Source organism: Momordica charantia (assembly GCF_013281855.1).
Source record: "Momordica charantia cultivar OHB3-1 chromosome 6 unlocalized genomic scaffold, Mcharantia_2.0 BLBB01000006.1, whole genome shotgun sequence".
NCBI classification, from domain to species: Eukaryota; Viridiplantae; Streptophyta; class Magnoliopsida; order Cucurbitales; family Cucurbitaceae; genus Momordica; species Momordica charantia.
In genome coordinates this window covers 4,166,546-4,180,430 of record NW_028275164.1, presented here as the reverse complement: position 1 = coordinate 4,180,430, position 13,885 = coordinate 4,166,546, and the positions used below count along the sequence as shown (strand labels likewise).

General features: G+C 31.6%; 2 protein-coding genes and 1 long non-coding RNA gene across 6 annotated transcripts; 1 reads left to right on the top strand and 2 right to left on the bottom strand.

The window, feature by feature from the left end:
• Positions 1–17: 17 nt before the first annotated feature.
• Positions 18–5,428, bottom strand: LOC148210571 (uncharacterized). The gene is made up of 5 exons (XM_088125820.1): positions 5,187–5,428; positions 4,634–4,716; positions 4,272–4,540; positions 3,199–3,678; positions 18–280 (listed from the first exon to the last, which is right to left on the bottom strand). Exons 2-4 carry the CDS (start codon positions 4,650–4,652, stop codon positions 3,205–3,207), a joined length of 762 nt encoding a protein of 253 aa, XP_087981946.1. The 5' UTR covers positions 4,653–4,716; positions 5,187–5,428; the 3' UTR covers positions 18–280; positions 3,199–3,204.
• Positions 5,429–8,507: 3,079 nt separating this feature from the next.
• On the top strand, positions 8,508–12,200 carry LOC111007433 (PMP3 family protein At4g30660). Of its 4 annotated transcripts, none has more exons than XM_088126018.1 (3): positions 8,508–8,709; positions 8,822–8,968; positions 11,829–12,200. In XM_088126018.1, the coding sequence occupies exons 1-2, from the start codon at positions 8,620–8,622 to the stop codon at positions 8,957–8,959; spliced, it is 228 nt and encodes a 75-aa protein (XP_087982144.1). In that variant the 5' UTR covers positions 8,508–8,619; the 3' UTR covers positions 8,960–8,968; positions 11,829–12,200. The 4 variants fall into 4 exon arrangements, with proteins under 4 accessions (XP_087982144.1, XP_087982145.1, XP_087982146.1 ...); XM_088126019.1 differs by lacking the exon at positions 11,829–12,200 and adding an exon at positions 11,477–11,494; XM_088126020.1 differs by lacking the exon at positions 11,829–12,200 and adding an exon at positions 9,830–10,230.
• LOC111007432 (uncharacterized) lies at positions 11,348–11,962 on the bottom strand. Its single transcript, XR_015791890.1, has 2 exons — positions 11,820–11,962; positions 11,348–11,724 (listed from the first exon to the last, which is right to left on the bottom strand). It is a non-coding gene; the product is annotated as an uncharacterized LOC111007432 (long non-coding RNA).
• Positions 12,201–13,885: the final 1,685 nt, after the last annotated feature.

Genomic DNA, 13,885 nt, shown 5'->3' with positions numbered 1-13,885 from the left:
TGAATGTGATATGATAATGGCTTAAAAGAATCCGATTTCTTCTTTCAAGCTAGGCACTGATTCTGTACATAGACACATCCATTTGTTCCTTGTGCATATGACAAAAAAAGAGATAACTGAAGGCAGATGTTAAGAGAAAAAGTTTGTCTCTGGTAGCTTACACTAGCAAAGAAGTAAAATAGCAAGCAGAAAATTTTTCTGTGAGCTGAGTCAGATGATAAAACGCCGTTCTGCCATTAGGAGACACATCTCCGAGTCGAATTCCTGTGGATTTCAGAAACTAATACCAGCAGCATATGAGAAATGAGAGATTTGAAACTGGATAATGAAAGTTTTTGTAAAAATGGGGCAAAAGAAGACGGTTTTTTTCTTTTTTTTTTTTTCAATACAAGTAGGGGCGAAGCTTTGAACTTATGACTTCTTAGTTGGAGATAAGTGTGTTAAACAGTTTAAGACTAGTTTGGACAAGGTAACGTGCCCTTGTACAAAATTTGATATGGTGCAAAATCAAGCATATAAAAAGTGCTCCAAATAATTGCCAAAATGCCCATCTAACAACTCTAGAAGCAGTAGTATACAAGCCTGAAGTCAGAAGTTACTTTTCTGTAAAAACAAAGAATAGAGGGAATAGTAATTATAAATTTCTGTAAAAAATGAGAACTTAACCAATGAGGGTATTAATTATACATTTTATTTGAGTTCAAATTCAATTCCATGAGATTACTATTTTAAGGGGTAAAAGAATGAATTTTTATTTCAAACTTAAATTTAAGTCGGTTTTATTATCGTTTTTAAATAAAGAAGTTTAGTCATGTTATTACACATAATTGGAAAAAAAAAAAAGACAAAAGGGTTAAAACGATCAAGTTCTAACATAATGATCCTTTTCGGAAAAAAAAAAAATTTGTACAAGTTAACATAATGATGTATTGCAAATTTGTATAGGCTTAAATATATGTTTTTTAAAGTTCAACATGAACATGTGCGGCCTCAAATCTCCCATCGATGTTATATACCTAACAATTTAAATTAATATTTTTTAAGTCCTGATATTTGAATGTTTTTTTCTTTTTTTTAAGTGCCTTAATTCTTCCTCCAAATTTCTATTAAGTTTGTATTAAATACATTTAAAATCCACCCACAGAAAAAAATATATATATAATTATAAAATGTTAAACATAAAAGACTAAATGGAACGTTTTAAGTTTAAAAAAAAAATTGAACTTTATCGAAAATTCTAAAAAGGAAGTCAAACATATATTTTTTTGAGTTCAGATTTGCAACATATAACCTTCAAGACATATATACAAGGCCTTAATTAATTGAACTATGAGATTAGACAATTAAACCATATACTTAGTGTATTTTTTCCATAAAATCTACAAAATCATGTTTTATATATTAAAAATGGTTTTAGACATAAATATAGTTCAATTTTTTAGCTTATTTGACTATTTAGTCCAATTGGGCCATTACTTCTTCATAGAACACATGGATCCATTTAGCATATAATCCATGAACATGGATATTATATGAAAAACTAATGGTACAATTTAACGGAAGAATAAAATAAGCTAAAAATTAAAACCCATGGGTGTTTAAAATGATTTTTAATATCCAAACATATGATCTGCATATTTCATTGAAATTTATGAGGTTTAAATACTCTTTATTTTGAAATATCTATTTTAGTATTTATATTTTATAATTTTATTTATTTTAATCCATGTACTTTTTAAATCTTAGTTTTTGTCCCTGTGCTTTAAGAAGTAACCAGTTTGGCTTCTTCGTATTTATTTCGATAAAAAATTTAGAATGACACTTCACTCACTTAATTTCTTGAAAGTAATCATAAATTTATATGAAGGAGTTTCTTTTGTGTATAAATTTTGTAAAGAGAGACTAAAATTGTCACTTTATTGTAAAAGTATAAAGACGAAACAGATATTTAAATGAACAAATATTAAGTACAAGGATAAAAATAGATATTTTGGTTAATTTTTAGAAATTTGAAAGAGGAATTAAAATTCTTTGACCTAATTTCTCCTCTAAATTTGTTCCAACATATCAATAATCATGGTACTAAGAAAATACTAAAAATGATATCAGGTAAGTTGATCCCCAAATTTTAGGTTAAGATTCTATTTGGTCCTAAGCTTCAAAAACCGATAATTTAATTTCCGACATTTAGAAAATAGTTCTAAATGGTCATTGGAGTTAAATGACGGTTAATAACACTAACAGAATGCTGAAGTAGAAGTTTTAGACATTAGGTGACATCTCTTAGTGTTGTATTTTTAAACGATGTGTCATTCATTTAAAAATACAAATAAACAAATGACATGTAATGCCTAAAATTCTATGTAAGAATTCTATTAGTGTTATTAATAGTATTTTGATTCGAATGACCAGTTATAACTATTTTCTAAAAGTTGAGATCAAATTGTCAGGTTTTGAAACTTATAACCAAAGAATTCTTACTAAATTCTTAGATACCAAAATTGTAATATATATATATTATAAACATATATTAAAGCGTAAAGGAAAACTTTTTAAACCTTTTTTCTAAAAAAAAAAAAATCTCTCAAGACTAAACAACTGAAATATATTTTACCATTAAACTTTATCAGAGCTGCATGACAATACATACATCTGTATGTTGAACCCTTTTTTTCTTTTTCTTTTTTTAACGATATGTCTGTTGAATTGTTAAGTTAAGAAAAGCAAATTTTAAAAATTACCTTTGACTGACTGACACAATACCAATAACTTTTGGTGTGCAATTATCATCAAAGAAAAGAAAAAACTGATAATTAAAACTAAGGGGCAGTGAGAAAATTGAACTGAACAGGGGGATTTTTTTTTTTAATTAATATTGTAGTATTTGTTACAAAAATGAAATTGACACCTTACTACTATTATTTGACAAGAGAGAAATGTATAAACAAAAATTTATTTTAAAATAAATGAGTTGTCAAATATTGGATAGTGATGAGTCAAGTTTTGTCATTTTATAAATGATTTCAAAATCAACCGTTTTCATTATAATTAAATACTTTGAAAACAACAATATAATGGTATGATACTAAATCCATCTCACAATTAAAAAAAAAAAGGTTAAAATTGGATAAAAATCATAATGGTATGAATATATATTATGCAAACAGCTGGAAGAGGAAGAAAAAAAAGCATGGGTACCTTTAATTAGGCGATGGGATTTGGTTCATGTTGTGGTGTCCCCATGCAAGTTTGAGAAGGCGAGTTTTGTGCTTGATTCTCCATAACGATCATACTCTGAGTTCCAATTTGGTAGATTTCGCACCAGAATTTGAAGAACCCCTTGTTTTCAATTTCAGGGCCCGGTTTAATTTCTTCAAGTTCTTCTTCTTCTTCTTCTTCTTCCACAGGGGTCACTGTGATCTTCTCTACTACTTTCTTACTTGCTTCTGATTTTGCTTGGTGCTTTTTGCCTCGCAAATGGGCATCGAAACTTGTCTGGCTCGAAGTTGTAATTTTGCACGTCTTACAGAAAAAATTATCTTCCTCATCTTTCTTGGCTTTCTTCAAAATCCAGCCAAATGGCGGCTTGGGTTCGGTACCGACAGCCTCTGCCTCGGCTTCTGTAGGTGGTCTCATGGCTTTCCGCTTGGCTTCGAATCGTTGTGGGTTTGGCCTTGGCTGCAATTTCCACACCCGCACCATAAAAGGAATGTTTTAATGAATGTGTTTCGTTTCAACGAGGATATTTGAGAGTGAAGGTAGAATTAGTAATTAAAAAAAAGATTAAAGTATAATTGATTTTTCAAAATCGTTGATAGGATTTTAAACTTTCTAAAATTAATGACAAATATGATAAAAAAAAGTACACATAAATACCTTATTGCCTTCTCTTTTTATTTCACTCATAAAAATACATGTATTCTCCAATTTTATATATAATTTGTAATAAAAAACTGAATTTATTCAACTTTGAAATCAGTATTTTGTTTGTGGCAAAAAAAAGTAAACAGATATTAATTCAAACATTTAGCAAATTTATGTGATCATAATCACAAAAATTTTTGTCTTTGAACAAATTAATTTTTGACTACACATCTTATATATAAAATTAGAGTGCAGTGGATTTCTATGAATGAAATCAAAAGAGAAGATAGTTAATTTTTGAAAATGATTTTGATCACGTTAAAATCGCTCCTCAACGAACTTTTGATTTTAACCATCAAAACTAGAGAGAGAAATTGTAGAGTTGTTGATATATGTATTGGACTAACCAGAAGGATTGGCTTGTCCTTTTCCTCATCATTCGTAGCCTCTTTTGGGGGTTCCAGAAATCGAAGTGGCGACGAATTCGACTGATTAAGCATTCTTTGTCCACTCGATTTCATGGAAAATTGTTCATCATCTAGGGTTCGTTCAGCAGCCCTAAGAATGGCTAGTTCTTGCTCCATGATTATTTCCCTCCTAATCTCCACCTCCACCTTCCGCCGCCAAGCCATCTCTCTAATCCTTATCTCTTCTTTAACCCGCCGTTCCACCACCTCTGCGCTCAAACAATCCACAGAATAAATCGATCAATAACGAAGAAATTAATTAAAACAACACAAAATTAGCTTCATAAATTGTAATTACGAACCTCGGAGCTGGAGGAGCATCTGGAACTTGAAGGCCCGGCGGCCGCCGCTTCATTATCCATGCCTCCGAACCTGAAATCCATCGCTGCCGAAGAGAACAACAATGAAGAAATTAAAGTGAAAATTGGAAGAGAGAGAGAGCAGAAAAAGAGGCGACTACTTGTGATGAAGAACTACTGAACATACTGTTTCATTATTGCCTAATATGGAAAAACCAAAACTAATTTTTATTTTATTTTCTGGTATCGTACTACGCTTCATTAAAACCTCTGATTCTCCCTCTTTCTCAACTTTCTCTCTCTCCCTCCCATTGTTATTTTTGGAGCTTATTTTCTCGAAAATGCTTCAATTTTAACCTATTTTTTCCGTTTCTTCACAATCGGTAATTTTCTCACTTGGATTCATCATTAGCAACATTGGTGGTGTTTTTTTTTAATATCGCCAATAGATCTTTTTGTCACGTTCAAGATTAAAAAGATAGGAAAAAAAAAAAACGATTGACAGCAGTTGTAGCTATTATAGATAGCTCAAAGAAAAGTGGAATTTATATGGTACCTGACAGTGGTTTTAAAGTGGCTGTAAAATTTTTCTGCACCCGTGGGGCCCTTGTCCAGCAAGTAACTGCGAGATTTGTGGGCAGCTTCTTCAGCAACTTCAAAGTTTGGAGTTGAAACCTGATAATGGTGGAGAGAAAGAAATGGGAAGAAAAAACGAAGCTTCAACCAGTCGAATAATGGAAGGGGAGAGAGGATGGAAAGCAATGAGAGGGTAAGTTGAGAGAGAATGGAGAAGGAAGGGGAGAGAGAGTATGGAAAGCAAGGAGAGAGAATCATAAAAGTTGTTTCATGATCAATTTGTTCCTATTACAATTGAATATTTGAAATTGATTATATTTTAAAATAAATTTTTATTTTTATATTTTTTAATTATTAAATATTTAATGGTGGTAAGAATAAGATTGTTGCTTAGAGGTGTTAAGTTTTATTGATGAGAGAAGGAAAATATTTGCTCCTCACTGGTATGGAAGAACCTTGTCCTTGTCATCATTAAATATTTGACATTTCACTATTTTTTAAAACGTTTTTTGTTTTTACATTTCTCTCTCTTAATTGTCAGATATATGGTGGTAACGACAAAGTTACTTCTTACATGTGAGGAGTAAAGTATTTTCCGAGAGAGAATGGAGAAGGAACTAAAACTAATTGGATAAAATTTGACTGGAGCAATCTTGTTCTTGCCACCATTAAATATTTGACCAGAGAAAAAAATTTTGAGTTAGTGAATTGTAGTAAGAAGAAAGTTGCTACTTTAATAGGGAGGAGTCAAAGTATTTTCTATAGATTTAACTATTTCAAATGTGAGAATTTAATTTTTACCCGTTAGTATACAATTCTTTTTCAATTGAAAGTTTATGGGTGTAAAATTGCAACAATCATTCATATTTTAATGGTGATTTGTGCAATTCAACCTTAAAAATGTGTCACAACTTTTCAAAAAAAAAAAAATTATGGGTGTTAGTCAATCTAATTAATGTTTGTTTTCTTTCTTATAACAATCCTAATTAATAAAATCAAGTGCATGATCCTCTACTATGATGCCTGTGTTCGAGTATAGCTTTGACACTCCTAAGGAAATCCAAACACAAACTCATTTATTTAACCCTCCGATTGGCATCAACAAAATTTAAAAAATGTCGAAAAATGATTTAAAATTCTTTATCTTGTTTGGAAACTCAGAATAATTTGAAATGACTATAATTAAATTTCCTTTGTTTGTTTGGATGGAACATTTTTAAAATTAAAAAAAATACTTTTAATCTAAATTTATTAATTAGAAATTAAAATAGGACAATATTAATAAGTAATTTACTTCAAAATTATTTGAAAACCTGCCAAATTGGACAATTTAGATGAATTTTTTTAAACGTATAAACACAATTTGGAATAAATAAATTCTACTTCATATCAACAAAATTTAAAACTAGGTGAAATCTTTAGGTACCAAAAAGACTATAAAACACAAGCAACTCCAAACTCATACTTAATTTCACTTAAGGAGAATACTAGTCTAAATAGGGAATTAAGCAAAAGCATATAAAATATGGTACTTAAAAAGAATCAGTCCCTATTCTGCTTGTCAGACAGGATATTGGGTCCTGATTTCATTGATTAGCTACAATTTGGAGGATTTTTCTTTAAGGAGATATAATATTACAGAGGTAAGAAAAAAAAGTTTTCATGTACATATAGGGAAAGGCGAAAAAACCATGTCCATAAATTCTTTCTAGATAAACTAATTGTATCTTTTTTTTCTTCTTTTAATTGAACGGAACACAAAAATTATGCTAACGGTTGAATCCAAAGTCTTCCACGAACTCAAAGAGAGTCGTACGTTGAATACACAAACCTACAAAACATATATACGTGAGCACTTTAATGCTAAGTCAGTAAGTAATCGAATTGGTAGTTTATAGTGTTTAAGATTCTAGATTCAGACACCAAAGCGAGTATAGCTCAGCGTTAATTGACATATATCTCCAACCACGAGATTGTAAGTTCGATCTCTACCACCCCACATGTTCTACTAAAAATGATTCCAAATTCACACATACGTGCAAGTACCTGATCTTCAAACTCGGCACTCCCTACTCTTCGGATAGTGCAAGTTCTGTGGCTCTCAACATTACATGTAGAATAAATTTGGATTTCAATTCTTTTTTTTTCTCCTGTTAGAGTAAATGTTTTTGTTTTACTTTTAACTAACGAGTCAATTTAAGTTTTGAATTTTGATGTAGAGAACCTAGAGTTTAAAATACTAATTACTAATGTTAGTATTTAGTTAAACTAAATTTCACGTCATTAAATCATTTAACCTCCACACAATAATATATGAACTTCACTTAAAAAAAACAAACATCTAATCTAATACAATTAGATAAACTTTTTCTGAAAAAAAAAAATTCAAGTAGATGATCTAACACGCATAAACATTGCGCTGTTAGATTATTAGAACATTTATAGTAAAATGACAAAATTTTTAAAATTGAAAACTCCAACTTGTAAAAAAGATATTACTTTCACACCTCTTATTTAAAATTAAGATTTAAGATGAATATGAGTGGCTCAAACATTTAAGAAGAAAAAAAATTTAACTTTTTGGTAAATTTCGTCCATAAATTTTTAACATAGTAGCTAATAGGTCCCTCTTTCAAAGTTGTGTCTAATAAATCACCGACCTATTCAACATTTTTTAAGAAACAAATCTATTAGATATTGAATTTAATGTTCTGTCAATTCGTGTCAAATAATCCTGTAAAATTTTAAAATTTTTAAAATTAATCCAAAGACTATAAGACACAAAATTCAAAGTTTAGGAGGTTTCTAAGATACCTTTAAAAGTTTAGGAATCTATTAAACACAAAATTTGTAACTTCATAAACTTATCAGACACTCTTAAAATTTAAGAACTTGAAAAATCTAAAAAGTTAAGGCCAGTTGGGTAATGTTCTCACTTTATATTTTCTCGTTACTCGTTTCTTATACGTTTGGTAACAATTTTTGTTTCATTTAAAAAATATAAATTATTTTATCAAAAAAGAAAAATAGTGTGTTGTAACTCACGAGAATCAAATTACCATGTTCTCACTTTATACCAAAATGTTACAAAACGGACCCTCGAAGACTAATATTGTAATTTAATTTTTATGTTGTAATTTCAATGGAAACAAAACAAATTTATTTCAAGATTTCAAAATTTTGAAATCTTTGAGAATCAAAAGGTATAAATGATAAAGCTGTACTGTCCAATAAGGGTAGGCCCACCGGCCCATGTACTGCTTATAGCCAGCCAATACGTCTTTTTAAGTCTTTTCCATCATAAATTATTAATTATATTGTTTCTCCATTTTGGATCTGTCGCCGCCCACCTTCGTCTTCCCCTTCTCTTCGATCTTCAGTTCTCCTTCTGATTCTTCAGACGCCATTAAAACATGCCTTCTCGCTGCGAGATCTTCTGCGAGATTCTCATCGCTATCTTGATTCCTCCTTTGGGCGTCTGCCTCAGGCACGGATGTTGTACTGTAAGCTTCTGATTCTTTTCTTCTTCTTCTTCTTCTTCTTCTTCTTCGCTCTTTTATTTCTGTTACTCTCATTAATTGCATAGATTCTGATTAACGATTGTTGTAATTGCAGGTTGAGTTTTGTATATGCCTTCTCTTGACGTTTCTCGGTTATATTCCTGGAATAATCTACGCCTTGTATGCCATCGTTTTCATTGATCGCGATCAGTACTTCGATGAATATAGGCGTCCTCTGTATGTGCTGGCCTAGATTCTTTAGGTATTTTGCCTCTATACCATTTGTGTGCTCTGCTGTAATTTAATTTATCGAAATTCCAACTGTTCAGTGTGTGATTGATCATCTGTATCGTGTTCTTCTACCGCCAATCCCTTGTATTTGTTGCTGAGTTTGCCTTCCTGAGGGAGGAATTTATCTTTCAGAAAATGCACGATCACTATTTGTTTGTTAAATGTGAAATTTATTTAGGGTTCGTTCATCATCCGATTTGAGGTCAACCGTGTGGAATTTTAGATTATCTTCGCTTAAAGAAATATCAGCTGTGTTGAAATTTTCTGGTACCTTGATTATAGAAATCTAGCTCGAATCAGAACCTTGGATTAGAAAATTAGGCGAAGACCAAAGACCCGGCCTATAGGCTGCCCTCTAGAGATGATCCGCTCCCAATTTGAATTTACACAGGAATTCGATCCATTTTAAATTTCATAGATTTGTGGATAATGTTTTCAGGGAAATCGTAGCATAAGAAAAGGAGGCCCCACCCCACTTAAAGTTTCTCCTCTTTTCTTTATCAGATCTCAGTGATTTAAGGCTAGATTGGGGTAGATAGGATAATTAACCCTTCAGTTCACAGTGTTTTAGTCATTAATTGTCCAAGGAATTTGAAAGTTTATCAAACTCATGATCATCTAATAAAAGTTACTTTGGAATTGGATTGGAGTGTAAAGGAGGAATTTCACCAAAGAAAATCTGAAAGGCTACAGTGGAGCCACGTAGCTCTTAACAAATTCCCAACAAACCAATGAATTTATTTGGGATGTACTATTTTGTATACTTTTTGTTTAAATTCTTTATTATTTTCTTGTAATAAATGGGTTTGTACTCTACTCTGTGTATAAAAAGGAGACCCAATAGGGTGCTGCTGAAACTCTGAATTTATTGTGTTGGGGGAGTAATCAGTAAGCAGCTACAAGACAACTTAGAGTTTGACTCTCAAGAGTGGAATGTTTATTTAGTTTTTTATAAGTGGGGTTTAAACGGAGGTTAGAGATCGAATTCAGAATCTCTTAATTAGTCAATTATCGTTAAACTATGCTTGCTTTTGTGAATATTTATTTGCTTCATTATTAAGTATGAGCCAGTTATATAATAAGTTTTAAGCAATTTATCATTGATGCATAAGATTTATGTCATTTCGAGTCCAGCTAGGTATATTGTGTGGAGAAAAAACAGATTATTTGTCTCAAATTTTCTTTCACAAAACGTGTGGAAGTAAATGAAGTAATGTTTATGCCCTGGTTAAATTTTTGCTAATAATTTAATTACAATACATCTCATTCATGTAATATAGTGACCAACGACAGGTAAGTGAGGCCAACAAAGATTTTACTAGATCGTTCAATTATCTTTCATTCATATGACTTCATTACAACATGATTTTTGATTTGTAATATCAAGAGCAAACAAACATGAAGTAATAAAATGTTTCCATACAAGAATTATTTAATTACTTAAATACTGAAAAGAAGAAATCAAACTACTGCATTCTATTTTCACGCGAGTAGCACTGAAAAAGAGAAATGCAAGTCTCATTTTGTTTGGGATAAAATTTATGTACTTACCGGTAGGCATCTTCTTACCTAATTTATAGTCTATTTATTTCATTTTATCTGTTCATGTATTCATCTTTCTTAATTGTCAACTTATTTGTTTTTTCTAACTCCGAATAGAGTTCAATTGTTATGGCTAAATTCAAACTCTTACCCGCATTTGAATGTAGTATTCCTAAAAATGAAAAAAAAAAAAGAAAAACTATTTTTATTTAACTTTTGCATGTATAGCAATTAATTTTTTTTTTAATTCAAACAATATGTGTGAGATGAAAATTGGAATGGTGAGGATACTAAGATCAATTAAAACGAAACTATTCTCAATAAAAGTAATACCCACTGCTACCAAAACCCCTTGTCCAAAATCAACCCCACCAACACCATTACCATAGTCATGGTTTATCTTGATCCGAGTCTTATCTTCTTTAAATACAGTTATTCAAAGACAGGCGTCTAACATGTCAAAATTCTTGGGAAGAATTAAAAGTGATTCTTTTCTAAAGTTGATAGTGTTTGACTAAATTTTTAAATAGTGTTTTTAATCATCTAAAAACACTTTTAGTCAAAAGTAGTTCAAGAAAATTTTGAAATACATTAAAGAAAAATATTGTTGGACAAACCACACAAAACACACCTAAATTTTGTAGAAGCTCTCTCTCAAATCTTGAAATACATTAAAGAAAAATTTTGAGAACAAGAATGTTGTTAGCATGGTTACACGTATGTTTTCATGGGGTTCGACATCGATATGAAGAGTAAATCAATATTTTCATTAAAAAAAATCGACAAAGTATGAAAAATACCAATACAGTGTTACTAATATATACATAATATTAATATTAATTATTTTTAAGAAATAAGAAAATGTTTATTCGTTAGTTTAAATATTTTTTACGATTTTTTAATTTCTCTAACTTTTACATAAATATCCATCTCTCAGACTCACTGTTCTGCTACAACACACAACTGTCACTTAAAACAAACCTGTAGCCGTAACAACGACAACAACACATAAAACTTCCCAAAACGATGAAGGAATTGATTTAATCCGTAGAGAGGTAGCGTCGTTCTTCGAGTGTCCCCGCCGCATGTCGCTCGCGCCGCCGTACACTCCTCTCGCTCTCATCATCTTCCCCGCCGTAGCTCCGGCACCTGTTTCTTCACTCTCCTTCCTCTCGCCCTCTAAATCTGCACCAGAAAATGAAATCATAATTATTCAACACAGCACAATATATAAGCTTTTCTCACGATTTGTTTTAAAAACATTTCATAAGATTTCTTACCTTTTGTAGGTCTCCCCTGTTTCAGCTGCTGCTTATAGAGATCCTCAGGTTTGATGGTGAAATTGGTTTCAGCTGAATGGCAAATTGGGAGGGAGAGATCAATGGAGATGAGGAGCAAAATTATTAGTCCTAATTTGCTCATGGGGATTGATTTTGGTGGCTCAAACTCAATCTTCTCTGCCAAATGGAGGGTTATGAAACTGCCTGTTTTTAACCACTCAAAAGTTGAATCAACAGCAACCTCTATGAAGTAATAGGTTCGTTCTAGACATCTATGGATTGGAATATATACTCACAGATCATGTTTCTTTTTTCCAAGGAAAAAAGGAAAAGAAAAACTTGCATCTTAGTTAAATTTAATTCGTGGCGTTAATGGGTTTCCATTGTGATTCTTTTTTTTCCTTTTCACATTATGATTTAAATAGGTCATCCAAAAGGAAAGTAGAATAAAAAGATTTATGCGGTGGGAGGAAGTGTCTTAATCACTTGAGTTATGCTCAGTTTGGCAAAAGAAAGTAGAATATAAGTTTAATAGAATATAACAGTTTTGGGGATTGGATTGGATTAAATTCTTGAAATATGGTCTCACTAAAATCATATTCCTAGAATATAACATTTATCTTATTCTCTTCCAAAATATGAAAAGGGTTAAAAAGCACTTTCATTTCTGTACTTTTATTGACGTCACAATTCAATCATTTAATTTCAGTTTGTAACAATTTAATTCTTGTATTTCTCTGAATTTTAATATGCAATAATTTAGTTCATGTAATTTAAATTTTCAACAATGGAGTCTTTACTGTTAGAAATCTCATCAAAATTAATTGCATATTTTTATTATGTAATAATTCAAGCTTGATAGTTTATAAATACATTTGGTTTCTCATTATAATTTTACCGATTTACATATATAAGAAACTCTATTAAAATCTAATAACATTTTTCACGATATGTATTAAATCGATACAAATTTTAAACTATGAGGGTTAAATTGTTACCTACTAAAGTATAAAAACTATTGTTATAAAGAGAAAATAGAGATTAGGCTAAGCAACCAAAGAGAGAAAAGAGAGCCGAAGAAGGAGCGGACCCAGAGAGAGGTAAGCGGGTCGGGGCCCATCGACCCAGGCCGGCCGTAGCTGACCCAGGGTCGACCCCCGTGCAAGCTCAGTCCGAGTTGACTTGGTCTCGACCCTGAATAGTACAGCGTGAGGCACATTCTATGATCTCTTGAGTGTATAAGGATTCAACAAATGTAAACCTATGAGGATTAGGGTTCAGCTGATCACTGATAGCTACCTCAACTCCTTTCACTTCTGCACCTCCCGCTTTTCCGCCTCAGATTCCAGCTGCACAAGACCAGCTCAGGCAGGTCCATCTACTTCCGCACAATTTGTCACTAAACTAAAGAAGAATTTTTTGAAAAACTCCGTTTAAAAAGCCCAAAGAATGCAGGAACAATCCAGCCTTATCGCGGTCCATATCCTCCATATCATGAAACCGTTCCTTATCCACCAGGGTACCAAATCCCACCATTTTCTATGTTTGATGGGAGAGGGTACCCTAGAAGTATGCCTAATAACCCTACTATTTAGACCCGACTACTCCGATACTAACTTAGGCATCGGAGCCCGTGTGGCAAAAGCCACATCAGTCATAGTGTTGTACTATTTTGCAGTCTCATCAATCCCTATGTTCTTGAAGATTGGTGTGAATTCGGCAAGATCTCGGGAGGCAGAATTCTAGCATCAACAACTAAATCGTTAAACATTTAAAATACAATTACATCGTTACAAATTAAAATTTAGGGATTAAATTGCAATTATACTACATGGACCTAGAGGTGATTTTTGACCAAGTAAAATTAACTAATCACAGAAAATTAGATACTACCGCGTCGTTGTTCTTTATATTCATCTTTTTCCTTTAAAAGTCTGTGTCTTTTGACTTTCGAAAGTTCAATTATGAAGAAAAGAATATTCACATGATTAGCGATAGAAAATGTGAATAGAAATAGAGTGAAATTTCTGGTAGAAAAAAGTTAGTAAACAAAACTTATGTTGGAA